Source organism: Biomphalaria glabrata, chromosome 3 (assembly GCF_947242115.1).
Source record: "Biomphalaria glabrata chromosome 3, xgBioGlab47.1, whole genome shotgun sequence".
NCBI lineage: Eukaryota > Metazoa > Mollusca > Gastropoda > Planorbidae > Biomphalaria > Biomphalaria glabrata.
Genome location: NC_074713.1, coordinates 42,093,765 through 42,109,000, shown reverse-complemented (window position 1 = coordinate 42,109,000; position 15,236 = coordinate 42,093,765). Strand labels below are relative to the sequence as shown.

Sequence of the window (15,236 nt, the reverse complement as noted above, 5' to 3'; positions counted from 1 at the left end):
CATTGTGCTGGCCATAGGACACCCTCATTAAGCATGGGCCACAGACACTGATGACCTATACATCATATGTCCAATAGATTGCAAGGTTTGAAAGCGGAATGTTACTTTTACTTTGCTGTAGAGTTTAAAACTATATCCATCCAGAGCTGACAAACTAAACTTTGTCATTGTGAGAGTTCAAAAAAAAAAAAGTCAGCATTTTCTCCCTCACACCGAGTTTAAGACTATTATGTCTGGCCACACTCTGAAGTGATGACAAAAAATTCATTACAATAACATGTATATATATAAAAACAAAGTCTTAAGAATTATATATAATAATTTTTTGCCTGTATTTGTTTGAATCCAGTACATTTACATTCTAAATATGATACATATAAACTCACATATCTAGTCCATGATGAGACAATACTACACAGAAACACAGAATAATCAAATCAATGAAATGATAGGGGTTTATGTACATAGCCACACAATCAAATAAAGATGTCTGAACACTGGTCATTATGATGCAAATGGTCATCTAAAATCTACTTTTGTGCTTGTGGACATGGGGCAGAAAGAGAGCATCATGATTACTGCTGTCCAATTATTAGTTAAGAGGCTCAAGTTCGAGTGATTGTGAATTCAATACAATTTCAAAACTGAGTGGCCCATGTGAACATGAAATAGATTAAATTTATTCCATGAAACTAATTATTCTTAATGTTTATAAAGTTGTTTTTGTCCCTTAACCCCAGACTTAGTGTTGTCATTGTGATTCAAAAGTATCTCCACTAAAACTAGGGGAGGAGAAAATAAACAGCATGCAAAACTAAAGAAACCCACCACTAAAGCAATCAAAGAAATCCTGTCACTAGACAAACAAATGAATATTAATAGGTAAGGAGAGGAAGGCTCTAAAAGAATACAAGCAAAAGAGATCCAGCTCAAGAAATTAACAAGCTAATATCATTTCAAATCACTTTAATTACTAGTTACCTCTCACATGTACCCACACCAAGGATGACATTTGTTACCAATGACCTCCATCTTTTATCAGAATTTTATTCAAAGTACAAGACTTTGCCTAACCCTATTTGATAATATCACCAGCCCCAGCAGTGAAATCTTCATTCATTATTACTAGCATGCTATTCATTTCTTATCACATGAGATTAGATTTAATTGATGCCTTCTTGAAGCAAAAAATTCACATTTATAACACAGAGCAACAGAATCCTAAACACTGCTAGGTATATTGTCAGTAAGTGAAGTTCATACTTGAAATTACATGTAAGTTTGGAGTGGTCTTGTTTTCATGAAGTATCTGCCTATTGATCAGTTAAAGATAAAACATTCACAAAAATGTCCAAATGTAAATAGAAATATGAAGAAATGGAGATAAAAAGCAATACATTTGAGCTGATTAATAAAAACAAAACAGCATAGAGGGTTAGTATCAAAGCAAAGAGGCAAATGAAATAAGTATTTTTTTTTGTTTGCAATCACTGAATGGTCAATTTGTGTGAGGGCATTGATCAATACTGGATATTTTATAAGGTATTCATAGTGACAATGTGCAAGTATTAAATGTGTTTGATCAGATTTAATGTTCCTTTCTCTTCTTCTCCAGCGCACTTATAAAAAGTAATTTCTTAATAATAAAGAGACCCGAGCCTTTAGCAATGTCTTAACTAAATTTGTAATTTTAAAATTTGCAAGTAAATTTTCTTGCATGGTAATAGCATTTTGCTCTCAAGATTTTCCTTTTTCAATAAAAAAAAAATCTTTCCTTCTAATGGTGAGGTAGTCAAAAAGACAAAAGTTCTTTACTTAGAAAACAAATTTGATTTTCATAAGATATAGATGAAAAGAATCTCTGCTATGCAGTATCGTCTTTTCACATAAAAAAAAAAATTATTCATGACTAAAAAATACATCCATGTTTGACTTTTGCGCTCATGTCCACTAAGATTAAAACAGCAACAACTGTGAAATATTATGAACATAAAAAAACAACTAAAAATTTACAATCAAAATAAAAACAGAATATACACAGTTACAAAAACACTATAAAAATGCATTTATATTTTTAAAAAAAAATGGAAACCATAAAATATCAACAATGCTAGAGGCTGAACACATATCTTCCAGGGAACACCTGTCCAGTTCAAACACCAACACAAGAACACAAGTTTGGAACAAGCACTACTCAACATAGAGAAACGTCACACTGTTTCCTATGTCCAAGATTATTAAAAAATAAAAGTCCTGATGAGATTACAATGACTAGTTTGGTCAGAACTTTTCATTTCGTGAGATTTCGCAAATGTAATCACAGAATTCTTTTCAAAGATCATTTCACTAAGATATCAGTAATTAAAATAATTAAAGCAATGAACAATTATCCAATGCTTTCCTTATTTTGTGTTAGCATTAAAAACTAACTCATCTGTTTAAGATGTTGAAATACATGAGACTGAACTTTTGATGCTGATATAGAAGATTAGGAATGTAGGAATACATTTAAGACAAAATGATTTACCCAAAATAATTAGCATTTAATGTTGTGTTTTCATTTGTTAGGGTTCACGCAAACAAGCCATGGTTTTATCCAGCTATGTTTACATGTGTGATTTATATGTGATGCTTATCTACATTATTTAGTTCTCTGTTAAACTTGAGATTTTGAGAGTTGTACTTCAATAGATTGACATTTTTCAGAACATAGAATCCATACAAACCTCTGCTGCTCACTGTAAGGAAATATGTCAAACAGCCACTCATTCACATAGGAAACAACAGAATCAATCGTCGGACTCGTTGCTAACTGCCTTGGCAGATTTTTTAGAGCCCTTTTTGCCGGATGATATATCTTGTTCAGCATTATAGTCTGAGTCATCTGCTGCAGATTCTTCTGATGGCTGTGCACCATCTTCTGGCATGTCTTCTTCCTCCTCCTCCTCTTCCCCTTCATCACCGTGTGTCACAAGTCTTGTACCTGGGGAAATAGAAAAAGTCTTTTTGATCTTGTACATATTCAAATAGTTAAAAGCTACTTTTCAACTTTCTTTCACATTTCCTTGTTCTACTTTTTATATAAAAAAAAACAACAGAAGATTAAAATCTTTCCAATCTCACTGAAAACCAAATCTCACCTGCTGTACTGCGCTGAGGTCTGACTGGTTTATCTTTGCTAGCCTTACTGGAATCTTTCCTAGTGAATGAATGAATGACATCATTTTTTAAATTTAAACATGCCTTATTATTACAAGCCTTATAGTTATCATACTGGTTAACTTTCCTTCAACTGATACTATTACATTGGTCAAGGTTGAGAGAACCATGTGGTCCTTCTAACTTACTTTGTGATAATGTCCTTGGGACTTGATGCTTCTTCCCCTTCCTCTTCATCAAAACTAGAGTCCCCAGGATGGCAATATGTACGGAAGTGGACTGGATTTTTTCTAGAGAAGAGACAGGCAAGTAATGAGAACTAAAAAGGCACTAGCTTAACTTGCTAATTATATAAGTAGACACTTAATGTTTGCTTATAAATGCACAAAATGAAAGGCTTTGTAATATTTGTATGGATTTGTAACATTGAAAACAGATATCACAGAATTGACTATATCTTGTTCCTAAACAATTTTAAAAGAGACTACAATTCACTAAAAATGTCATTTGTATTCATTCTATGTGTACATTTCACAGTGCCTATTACCTGTAACATTTCTTCCCATACTGACAAGGTTCTCGCTTTCTCTTCTTTTTTGCCCCATCCTCACTCTCATCCGAATCTTTGGACAGTGCTGCGCCCCTTCTCTTGGATGGCCTAGGAACATAGGGCTCATCATCTTCAATCTCTTCCTCCTCATCACTTTCAGACTTCTTGGATCTTCTTGGGGCTTTCTTCTTAGCCTGCCCCTTTTTAGTTGGTCCCTTTGGAGCTCCTCGACTCCTGCTTGGTTTACTGCCCGCCTTCAAACAAGCAAAAAAAAAATCTAACCAGTTTCCCCTAAATTTAATAAGCCAGAGTTTATCAACTTGGGCTAGACATTATGTAAAACTGGAAGAGGAAGCAGTTCTTAACACAAAGAAAAATTGGCTTTGTGCCTGTGTACTGTGGGGAAAATTGGAAAGACCAGTTTACTTTAAAAAGTTACGGGACCAGGAAAAAAGGTAGAAAATTCTGATCAGACACCATCTAAATTGTTGCTTTTTTAAATAAAAAAAAGCATAACGTATTAGTTTTCATATTAACTAGTTGAAAAAAAAATTAATGAGATTGCAAATGAAAAAAATTATAATAGTGTAATATCATCAATGTTGACATTTAATGCTGATCTGACTTCATACTTATTTACTGCATTTTTAATAAGCTATTCAGTCTTAGTAGCATAAGTGAATGAAAATAAGCTACCTTATTTTTTTGAGAACCACTTTTACTTTTTTCCCAATCACTTCCAGATTCTTCCTCTCCCTCCACCTGGAAGTCACTATCTTTGTCCTCATTACCATCGTCATCATTGTCTGATGCAAAGTCTTCAAGGGCTTCCTCAATCATGGGGTCATCAACTGGTGGCACAAAAGATATATATCAACCAATGAAGGCCCATAATTACAATATCAAACGGGTCTTGAGAACTCTAGAAATGCACTTACCATAGCTTCCTCTCTTTTGTCTTGCTGCTCTCTGAGGCCTCCTTGATGGCACCTCCTCTTCTTCCTCCTCTTTAAGCCCAAAATCCTCATCTTCCTCATCATCGTCATCATTCCCTTTCTTCTTACTCCTTTTTCTGGCTGGCGTTCTCCTGGCAGGGGCGGCAGCTTTTTTACTTTTACCTCTGCCCTTTGCTCTAGTATTTTTTTTACCACCTTTAGATTTGCCCTTTCTAGGAGAATAGTCATCATCGTCATCATCATCGCTTGGCTCTTCATCACTGTCATCACTTGTTCTTTTCCGGCGCCCTTTCCTTGAAGTCTTTTCTGGAACATAGTCATCATCTGAAGGTTCTTGGTTAGCATCATCATCATCATCATCTTCCTCCTCACTAGCTTTGGCTTTTGTTTTTTTATTAACTACAGGAATGGCCTCTGCTTCTTCTTCCTCCATGTCCTCATCTTCCTCTTTTTTTGATTCAACCTTTTTCTCTGAGAAAAAAATGTGAATGGCTTTTAAAAATTGTTTACAACTTAGAGCATTTATATTTTAAATTTAGTGATGTTGGAAATAATGTATGCTAAGAACAATGCCCGAAGAAAGTGTTTAATAATAATAATAATAATCTTAATTATCCGTTATCTAAGAGTTATCTTTTTAATTTATTTGCTCCTAATAAGATAAATGACTTTTAATGAAGTAAGAAAAGCATATTATTTAACCCAATGGCTCCTACCACAGTATAATGTTGTAGCTTATGGTTAAGCCCTACTGCAATAGAATGCCTTACGACACTATCTGACGTTTTTAAAACTTTCCTATAAGACGAGCTCATCATGTTTCATTTAGAAAGAGAATGAGAAAGTAGAGACTCTTTTGGGCACCACAGAGCTCTAATGGGTACCTGACATTAGTTGGGGAAAAGTAAAGGCGGTTGGTCATTGTGCTGGCCACATGACACCCTCGTTAGCCTTAGGCCACAGAAACAGATGACCTTTACATCATCTGCCCTATAGATCACAAGGTCTGAAAGGGAAACTTTTTTCCCTCTTTGCTTAGGATATGATAAGGGTTTTTGAAACCTAAATAGGAGCTATAAGGTTAACAGATTTTCAGTAAAAGAATTTTTTCCCGGACTTAGAAGGCCATAACAACTGAAGTGTGAATGAGGTTTTGTGTTCTACATTATAACAAAAATACATTTTTTGAAATGTCATTCCCTGTTCTATTTTTAATAAGTATTTATATTATTTGTTAAAACTGTTTTAGTGTTATTACTTTTTGCTTAAAAAAAGCTAACTAATTGGCATGTTTAGAGAGTTATCTCTCCTGGATAGTGGATTTCAAATCCGGAAGTTCTTAGAGATAATGTAATATTTGGGACAATGACATCAGATGATACAGTTTAAAATGTAGGCATTTAATGAGCCAGAAAAGATAACTACTATCGATTTGTGGGAGAGAACTAGACAAAAGCCCATAGCCCAAGACATCACAAAACGAAAATGGAGCTGGATAGGACACACCCTGCGAAAACCAGCTACCAATGTTGCAAGGCAGGCACTTGACTGGAACCCACAAGGAAAGAGGAAAGTGGGCAGACCCAAGCAAACCTGGAAGAGGTCAGTCATCAGTGAAGCTAAGGGAACTCGAATGACATGGGAGCAGATGAAGAAAGCTGCTCAGAACCGAGTTCAGTGGAGAGGTGTGGTTGCGGCCCTATGCTCAAACACAGAGCAATAAAAAAAAAACATCCTCACTTAGAGAAACAGTGTTCACAAAAAAAAATTAAATTATTGCTTAAAATGGCTTACTTGGTTGGGTTTTGCTTGCTGGACCTGGCCCTTTTTTGGGATTAGCCTTTGTTTTAGATGGTGATGCTGCAACTTTCACCATCCAATCTGGCAAAACTCGAGGCTTATCAACTGGCATGGCAAGGTCAGATTCAGCTTCACCACTTTTTTTACTGTCTTCACTTTTTTCCTGAGCATAAAGATAACATCTTTTTTTTAAATAGGAAGAAACTTTCCAAGGTATCAAACACTTGACAATAGTGGTACATGGGCCTTGAAATGTTATTGTATCAAAAGCATTTATTGGTATTGCAACACAACAGGTATAAAAAAAAATCAGGTCACAGAAATGAGAAAATAGGATTTAATAATTTAATGGGCTGAAAAAAAATTCATAGAGGCTTTTTTTTTTATAAATAAGAAAGAAAAATCCTCAACTATTCAACATTGGCCTATGTACCACTATGTTTAATAATTCAAGATAAAAAAGAGACTTTAACCAGATAGAGAAACAAGTTTGTTCACATCATTGGATAAGATGCAGTTTACTAGGTTGCACAGTAGTACATATACTGAATGAGTGAAACAGTGTAAACGCCAGATGTTTGATGTAACATGCTTTTAATTGTGATATGTGTAAGAATAAGTAAAGTTCCCCTTTCAGACCTTGTGGTCTATAGACAGATGATGTAGAGGTCACCTGTTTTTGTGGCCTACGGTTTATGAGGGTGTCATGTGGCCAACACAACCACCAACCGTCTTTACTTTTCCCCAACTAATATCAGGTACCAGAATTCGAACCCGGGACCCCCGGTTCGGAAGCCAAGCACCTTACCTCTCAGCCACAGCGCCTCTAATTGTGATATTTGAACAAAAATAAGTTTTTAAAAAAAATGTTCAGTTGCCCTTTTGACCTAAAATTAAGTTAGATAAATGATATTCAAAGACTTAAATGGTTGTGCTGAAGAAGAGCACAAAATACAACAATCATTTTTGTGCTATTTAATTTTCTAAGGGCAAGTAATTTTAAGTGTTTTTTGAAAGCTGACAGAAAGATCTATAAGTATATTCTTACTTCTTTTTCCTCCTTGTCACTCTCTTCTTTGTCTTCTTTCTTTTTCTGATCACTTTCACTGATCTCTTCATCATCTGCAAACAATAATTACAAATTAAGTATATACATGCTTTTATAAACACTATAGCTGGACAATTAAGAGATTGAAAGATGTCTTATTTATCTTTATAATTGTTTGAACAATAACATAAAATGTGACATGCTTCAAAAAAAAGGCTTTGGTCACAATCTGAAAGTTAATTCTTATCATTTAATATTTACTCTCTATCAAAACAGAAAATATGTCTTCAATTTCTGTAAATTGCAAAACATGTGGACAACATTCTTCTTTAAACTGACCTTTGACATTATCTGCAGGCTTAGAGTCCTCAGGACTTCCATTGGAAACTTTTTCTGTTGATTTAGTATCTTCCTTGCCATTATTTTGTTCAGCCTTCTTTACCCCATCTGTCACCCCATCAGATTTTTTCTCCTCATCTCTATATAAAAATAAAATGCCCGATAGTAAAATAAAACCACACACTAAATAAAGTAAGAAAATTTAAAACAAATGCTCAAAGTATTCAAGTCAACTCCAAAATTCATCCTACTTTTTTTTAGTCTCAGTTTTTCTATTTAGATAAAACAATATTTATACTAATAATAGGTATGTATTAACAGACATGACAACCAGATCTTTTTATTGTAAAAAAAAAAAAAAATTTAAATCTTAAAAAATCATTGACACAGCAGTGTCATTATCTGACAATATTTTAAACAAATTGAAAATAATAAAAAGAACAAAATATGAAACGCTACGCATGGAGATGAAGCAAATAATAATAATTATAAAATTTGTCCATAGATTAAGAAGCAGTGCAGCATTTCATGTGGCAATGCAATCCTAGCTGTGAGCTAAATATTTTACCACATCAAAAGCAGATAAAACTTTTGTCTGCCAGTGGTCGACTTACGTTCTCTTTTATAGTCATCTACGCCTGCCAACAATCTTTTAAAATCTAGTCATTCTCTCATTCACTGTAGACTAACATAGATCTACAGTAAAACCTAGACTAGAAATTACATTTACACACACTTTCACCTGCGAAATGAGCCTCGATCTAGCAATGCCAGATAATGACTTTTAGCCAATAATGTATAAAAAATAAGAAGGCAAAGCCTTTGACTCAAAACACCAAGAAAGAATGCAGTATTTCATAGAATTAATAGTTAAATCTTACAAATCTTGTAATTTTTTTTGTACTTTGATGTGAAACAAAACAAAAATATCTCTAGTACTTTGAATTGATAGTCTAATCTAACAAATCTTGTAATTGTTTTTTTATTCTTTGACATGAAAGAAAACAAAAATATCTCTAGTATTTTGACCAAAGATCTTGTGTTGAAAGAAATATTAATTCTCTAACCTGTCTTTCCCATTAACTTGTGGGTATACCACTCTGTAAAACAGTTGGTCAGGCAGAAGTCCAAACTCATCACCATGCTCCAGACTTTGCTTGATCTCTCGTGTTAGCACTTTCTGCTCTTTGGAACTTGTTGTACGCAAGAAACATGGATTGGTATGAGTCTAAAAAAAAATCATTGTGTTTAAATGTGCAACTAAATGCTGATTATAATACATGTTTACAATAATTTTAATAGTAAACTTATTTACTATATTCCATCAAATCTAATCCAAGAACTTTTTGTATACAATAATAGATGTCTATAATAATTTCAATAGTAAACTCAATTCCTATATTCCACCAAATCTAAGCCACACCCTCTTTTTGTTTTATTGAATGGATAGAAATTGAGATGCAGCTTACATTCAACTTAGATTGGGGCACAGCTTGGGTTTTAAAGATTTATTCAATATATTATATGGTAAATCACTAATGATCAGATACAACCACAAGTTTTATGAAAACTAAACAAAATAGACTTCATACTTCCTAAAAGGCTTGGATGTTTTAGCACAAGCCCAGAGAGTAGGCGAAGGAAAAGATCTTCAGCACAGAAAATTGCTTTCATCCCTTTTATATCTTAAATATAAGAATATTTCAGACTACACACAATCTTTCACAAGCACTAGTTTAACAAGCATTAATAAAGTTAACAGAAATGTTTTTAACTTTTTTTTTTAAACACTGTTTGCATTAACTGCTGCAATGATTAACAAAATCTCTCTCCCTTTCTTTTTTTAAATTGAGGTTTCTGGTGTTTGAAAACAAACATGTACTGATTTAAAGACAATATATGAAGTAATAAGCTGGTAAAATATAAGGCATCAACTTACTGGTGTGATAAAGAGTTTATCATCAATAACTTCCAAAACAGCATGACTTCTAGAAACTCTTTTATCTGTCACCTATAGCAAACAAACACAAACACATTTTGTTCAAATTGTTGTAGTACTAGAGTCAAAACTGGGAGCATTGCACATCCAGTAGAGAGACTAGTAACTGACTAGTTCAATCTAATTATTAGCAGCTTCACATTTCAGCAGAAATATAATCCTAAACCCTTGAGCTTTCAAACATATATTTCCTTTAGTTTAGTAAAGTCTAAAGTTGAAACTTATGTCAAAACTATTTTTAATATTATAATCTACAACTTATTCACATCTCATACCTGAAGAAACTGACCCCTTCCTATGACTGTAGCTTCCTCAGGAATATTGATGGTCAGGTCTCCCCCAACTTCCTGTAGGGTAATGCCTGCCATTGTACTGCTTCACTGGAATGGTACACATAGATTGAGTTCAATCATGAACAGTTTGTTAGCTTTTGAAGAATTCTAATTTAATGTACCTCCCTCTCACTTTTGGGGGTAAGTAGAGAAGACGGGTTCAAATTAAATTAAAATTCTTATATATTACTTAGATATCATTTCAATAAAGACTTAAAGCACTGAGGAGCTTGTCACCTTACAAAGTGCTATTTAAAAGTTATCCAAACAAAAAAACATGTTTTGAAAAATGTTGTACATGTTTTGGATGTTCCTTAAGAGTTGAAGATAACCTATTTCCTAGTCCAAACCTGCTGCAGGACAGCGGGGGATGGCAGCAGGCAAGCTATGAACCCAGGACCATCAAGACAACCAAACGACAATCCAGCATGTATATTGCATGACCAGGCAGCCATACTCAGTTATCAATATTATTTTTCAAAGAAATTGTAATGAATGTAACATATAAGTTTAAAAGTTATTGGCCAATACTTTACAAGAAAAAGTACCAAATATGGCGCTTTTAAAATTTTTTTTTTATGTAGTAAATTTTGTATGCAGCTATAGCAAGCTAAGTGCTCATCCTCCCCTTGGTGGTTAGGTAGTACCCCTTTCAGACCCTGCAATACACTGGACGGATGATGTGAAGCTCAACAGTTTCTGGGACTGATGGTGCTGTGGCCAGCAAAATGACCAACCGCCTCTACTTCCTAAACGTATGTCAAGGTACCCATTCAAGTTGGGTGGACTCAGGACATCCTAAAAATCATAGCTCATTCTTTTCTGGGCTTTGAACTTGAGACCTCCATTTGAAAGTCAAAGTGCTTTACCACTCAGCCACCACATCCAAAGTGGACAATGGGAGGGAGGGAATATCTGGGAAAAGGTTTCTGTGCTAACCTTAGGTGCTCAGCTAACACAACTCAACTCGATTCAAGATTTGAACTCAAGCTCTCTTGATAAAGCTAGCGGTTTTTGCTACTTAGTTAAACATCCCACTAAAACTATGTTTTATATAATATTGGCAAGGTTAAGGTTCTTTGTATAATATTTAAATAATATATTTTTTTTTATTTTTTAATATATATATATTTATATATTTTAAAATATTTCAAGTAAAAATATTCTATAGATCATCAATCAAATTCCACACCACTGAATCATGTCTATAAAGTACTTTGTACAATCATAGGCCATAGGGAGTAGCTAGTTTATTTTGAAATAAATGATACAGTAGATCTAGAATTATTGATCCAGATACTTTAGATTGTAGATGCTAGACAGTTTAGAAATCAAAAGTCTATTTTAGAGAGACAAGAGTCAGTGAGTGTCATTTTAGCAAGCATTGACCAGTGCAGAGCTTTAGATCTAGACCTAGTATACTACTACTTAGCTAATCTAGAGCAAAGCTGCCTTATCAAACATAGTAAGCACAACCGTATTTTTTTGCATTTGAATTTTTATAGCTACATATTGATAAGACCTAGAAAAAAAATAAAAACAGGATCTATAAATTATCATCTGTTGGTCTATAAAAATAGGTATGTTGTCATTTTTCACAACGCATCTAGTTAAAATAAAATCTGATGTCGAAGAGGGTTTGGGTAGGTATGCCAAACAGTATACCTCATCAAGCGAATTTTTTTTTCTCTGACTACAATATTGAACACCTTGTAACCCATGTCACATTGATAGTTCAAAATATAGGCATGGTGTGGATGCTCTAAATAGCAGGAGAGAGTGTACTTAATATTTATATAAATTATTTGGGGTGAAAGGGGGGGGGGGGGAAGAGAGAAGATTATTTTAAACAATTTTTTTGTACATTTATACAACATGTGTTATTTGTCAAAACAATATTTAATGAACATGGTTGTACTCATAAACTGCTTGTGTGTTTTGTTGTCTTTTAGATACAAACAATTTACTGATGAAGTTTATTTTTGCTTTAAAAAATTAAAGAAAATGTTGCATAACAAGAAAAATATTTTTAAAAACTTGAAAAAAAAAATAGATTATAATAAGTTGCAATTAGTTTGGATCAGTCATATAAAATTAAATTTGTAATAGATCTCTAGAGACTAACAATAATGAATATGTGTTATTAGAAATATTTACATATTTTAGCTTTCTGAATGATCCAATCACTTGTCTGGATCAATAGGGAAAGGGGGAAGAAGTGAATATTACCGTGATAATTTTTAAAATGTGTTTATAAAAAAAAAAGGTGAAAGACTTGAATTCAAACACCCTAAAATCTCATGAAGCCAATACAATAACCAATGGCTCAGCAAATCACTTATGAAAATAGGTTTTATAGTTATCTATTGTTAGCTTCAAACTAAGTGGCAACCTAAAAAGTATAAAGGGGGGCTAATTCAACTTATACTACTACATCAGTCAAGTACAATTTCTTTCCCTTGTTCAATACCAATACCAATACCAATAGTTAATTAACAAATTTGTTAATTTTTTTTTATTGATATTGTGATGTCAGATATAAGAAATAATTGTGCCAAATTTATTTCAGTTTGATCCAACATAAGGTGTGGGAGAAATAACATACCATGTTATAAAGTTTGTACCAGGCAGACATCAGACGAAGTATTTAAAAAAATATAAGCTTTGTAAAAATTAGAAAAATGGATTGTGGACTGTACAACCACAGTATTTCTGTAACAACCATCAAAATAAAATTGCATTGATTAAAAGAGGGGTGTTTGATCATAAGGCAGCTTTACTCTTGATTTAGATTCTAGAGATCTAGCTCTTGTTACAATCAAAGACATAGCTAGGGTGGGGGAGGGAGAGGGAGAATTTGAAAATCCCCAGGGCCCCCACTTGAGTGGGTTTTTTTTACATTAAACATAAAATATTATTCAAAATGCAGGAGCTTCCAAAGAGGTCAAGCCCACCGGGGCCCCAAAACGATGGTTTCCTAGCTAAACCACTGGTTAGAATCTAGTAATAGATCACTAACTGAGCCAGAGACAGAGAAGATGAACTAGAATTGATGACACTGACCACTGAACTAGATTCTAGATGAGTAGATCTAAATCTAGAAAATAGAGTAGAGTAGCGAATTGACGACACTGACCACTGAACTAGAGCAAAGCTGCCTTATCGAACAAATTAAGCCGAATCGTGATTTGTCGTATTTGAACTATTGAAGCTCTGTATTGGCTATACCTAGAAAAAAATGAAACCATCTATACACTTGTCATCCATTGGTCTATAAACTGTTGCACAGTTTAAACATGCGTAGTTAAAATAAAATCTGATGTCATAGAGGGCTGAGGCTATTTTCTACCAAGTGCAAAAGAAAAGACTATTTTAAATGCAATACACATGTAACAGTGATAGTTCAAAATTTAGGCAAAGTCAATGATATAAATAGATTTAGCAATGGTAGGGGAGTGTAAAATTATTGGGGGGGAGGGGAGAAGTAATTCTGCCAAATTTTTTTTTTTAATTTGTGCAAGAAAAATTTTTATTTTTTTTGGTCAAAATAATGTCAAATAAACATGTATTTATAAATTGCTTGTGTGATTTGTTGTCTTTTATCTACAAAATTGACTAAAAATTTACTGATTATGTTTATTTTTTATTTGAACATTAAAGAAATCAATGCATAAAATTACATGAACACTAAAAAAAAATGGATATTGTAGCATTTTCTAAAATGGTAAACCTTATCCAACAACCCCTATAACTATGAATGGGTTTAATGAAAAGCAAGGGAAGTGTAATATACAAGTTCTCCTTTCAATCCTAAATCCAAATATATAATCTAGGTCTTGGCTGTCTTGCTTGGCTAATGCACCATGGGGATATACAGTAGCATTAGTACCGGAAGCACCCCCATTCATGTGTATGTTGTCAAAATAACACGCTTTTAGCGGCTTTTATACCAGTGTACTTTATCACCTAATCTAATACATGTATACAAAACTAAATGTGTTAAAAAATAGAAAAATGGACCGCATACCATAATACCACAGTCCACAGTATTTATATACTAACCATCAAAATAAAATGCATTAATAAAAATAAGGTGAGATGTCTAATATGGTATATACAAAAGGGGGTGTTCAATATGGCAGCCTTACTCTATTCTAGATATCTAGATCTAAATCTAGTCACCTAGTCTAGCTAGAAAATAGTCAGTAGAGTCAGAGTTTAGATTAGATCTACTAGTTAGTACTATCCTAATTCCTATCATCTTCCTTCCATGGTCCATGCTTCTATTTTCTAGATCTATTCTATAGCCTATAGGAGTCTATACTAGACTGTAGGGCGTAGGGGGTAGTATATCTAACTATAGTAGATCTATAGACAAGACTAAGAATACTAGATCTAGAAGATATATTTAAAATTAGAAATCTACTTAATCTAGATCTACTATTTTTTAAAGTATTTATTATAATTCATATTATTAATTGTCTATTCTCCACAGTGACACTGACTGAGAGACTGAGTCTGAGTGAGTTGAGTCCAGTGAGTGAGTGACAGTCACAGCTCTAATCAAGCGCACTTGTAATAAAGCATACGAGATAGAAACCGTGGAGTGCATTGAAAGCAAATACGTTTTAAATTGCATTTAAGGATTATACGTGATAATTACTTTAAATTACCTATGCTTAATTAAACAAACCAAGGCCCCTTTAAAGTCGCAGATTTTTTCGCCTTCTTTACACCTTATCCAGGAGTCCGGAGAAAGAGACGCATGACCAATTTTAACTTTTCTCTTGGAGAGTGCATTCTAATGATATTTAGAGTTATATTCCCATTTCTAGTTTAGGGACACTTACACATTTTGACTGGTTTAGGTTTGTCTATGACGTGCGCCAAAAAATTTTATAATTTCGCTTTTGCCTTTTTTTTTTCATGTCAACATTTGAATAGAAACTCAGTAGACCGCTACATGATAATGTTTCATTTAGATCTAAACGAGTTTTCATTTCGCTCTTCAAATGATGGTCACCCTTGTTCATTAACTAAGACTTATAGTTAA

General features: G+C 33.5%; 1 protein-coding gene across 1 annotated transcript; it reads right to left on the bottom strand.

Moving 5' to 3' along the window:
• Positions 1–315: 315 nt before the first annotated feature.
• LOC106055392 (ABC transporter F family member 4-like) lies at positions 316–14,975 on the bottom strand. Its single transcript, XM_013211627.2, has 13 exons — positions 14,857–14,975; positions 10,127–10,231; positions 9,792–9,863; positions 8,920–9,080; positions 7,853–7,992; positions 7,514–7,587; positions 6,460–6,628; positions 4,648–5,136; positions 4,406–4,560; positions 3,707–3,963; positions 3,348–3,449; positions 3,141–3,199; positions 316–2,983 (listed from the first exon to the last, which is right to left on the bottom strand). Exons 2-13 carry the CDS (start codon positions 10,217–10,219, stop codon positions 2,790–2,792), a joined length of 1,965 nt encoding a protein of 654 aa, XP_013067081.2. The 5' UTR covers positions 10,220–10,231; positions 14,857–14,975; the 3' UTR covers positions 316–2,789.
• Between the last annotated feature and the right edge of the window lie 261 nt (positions 14,976–15,236).

What these genes read in the sequence shown, in the direction of transcription:
- LOC106055392 (XM_013211627.2), bottom strand. Translation starts at nt 10,219, where the DNA reads ATGGCAGGCATTACCCTACAGGAAGTTGGGGGAGACCTGACCATCAAT. An exon ending in GAAGGGGTCAGTTTCTTCAG is followed by an intron (nt 9,864 to 10,126) that starts GTATGAGATGTG and finishes TGTTTGCTATAG; the next exon opens with GTGACAGATAAAAGAGTTTC. An exon ending in CCCAAGGACATTATCACAAA is followed by an intron (nt 3,200 to 3,347) that starts GTAAGTTAGAAG and finishes TTCATTCACTAG; the next exon opens with GAAAGATTCCAGTAAGGCTA.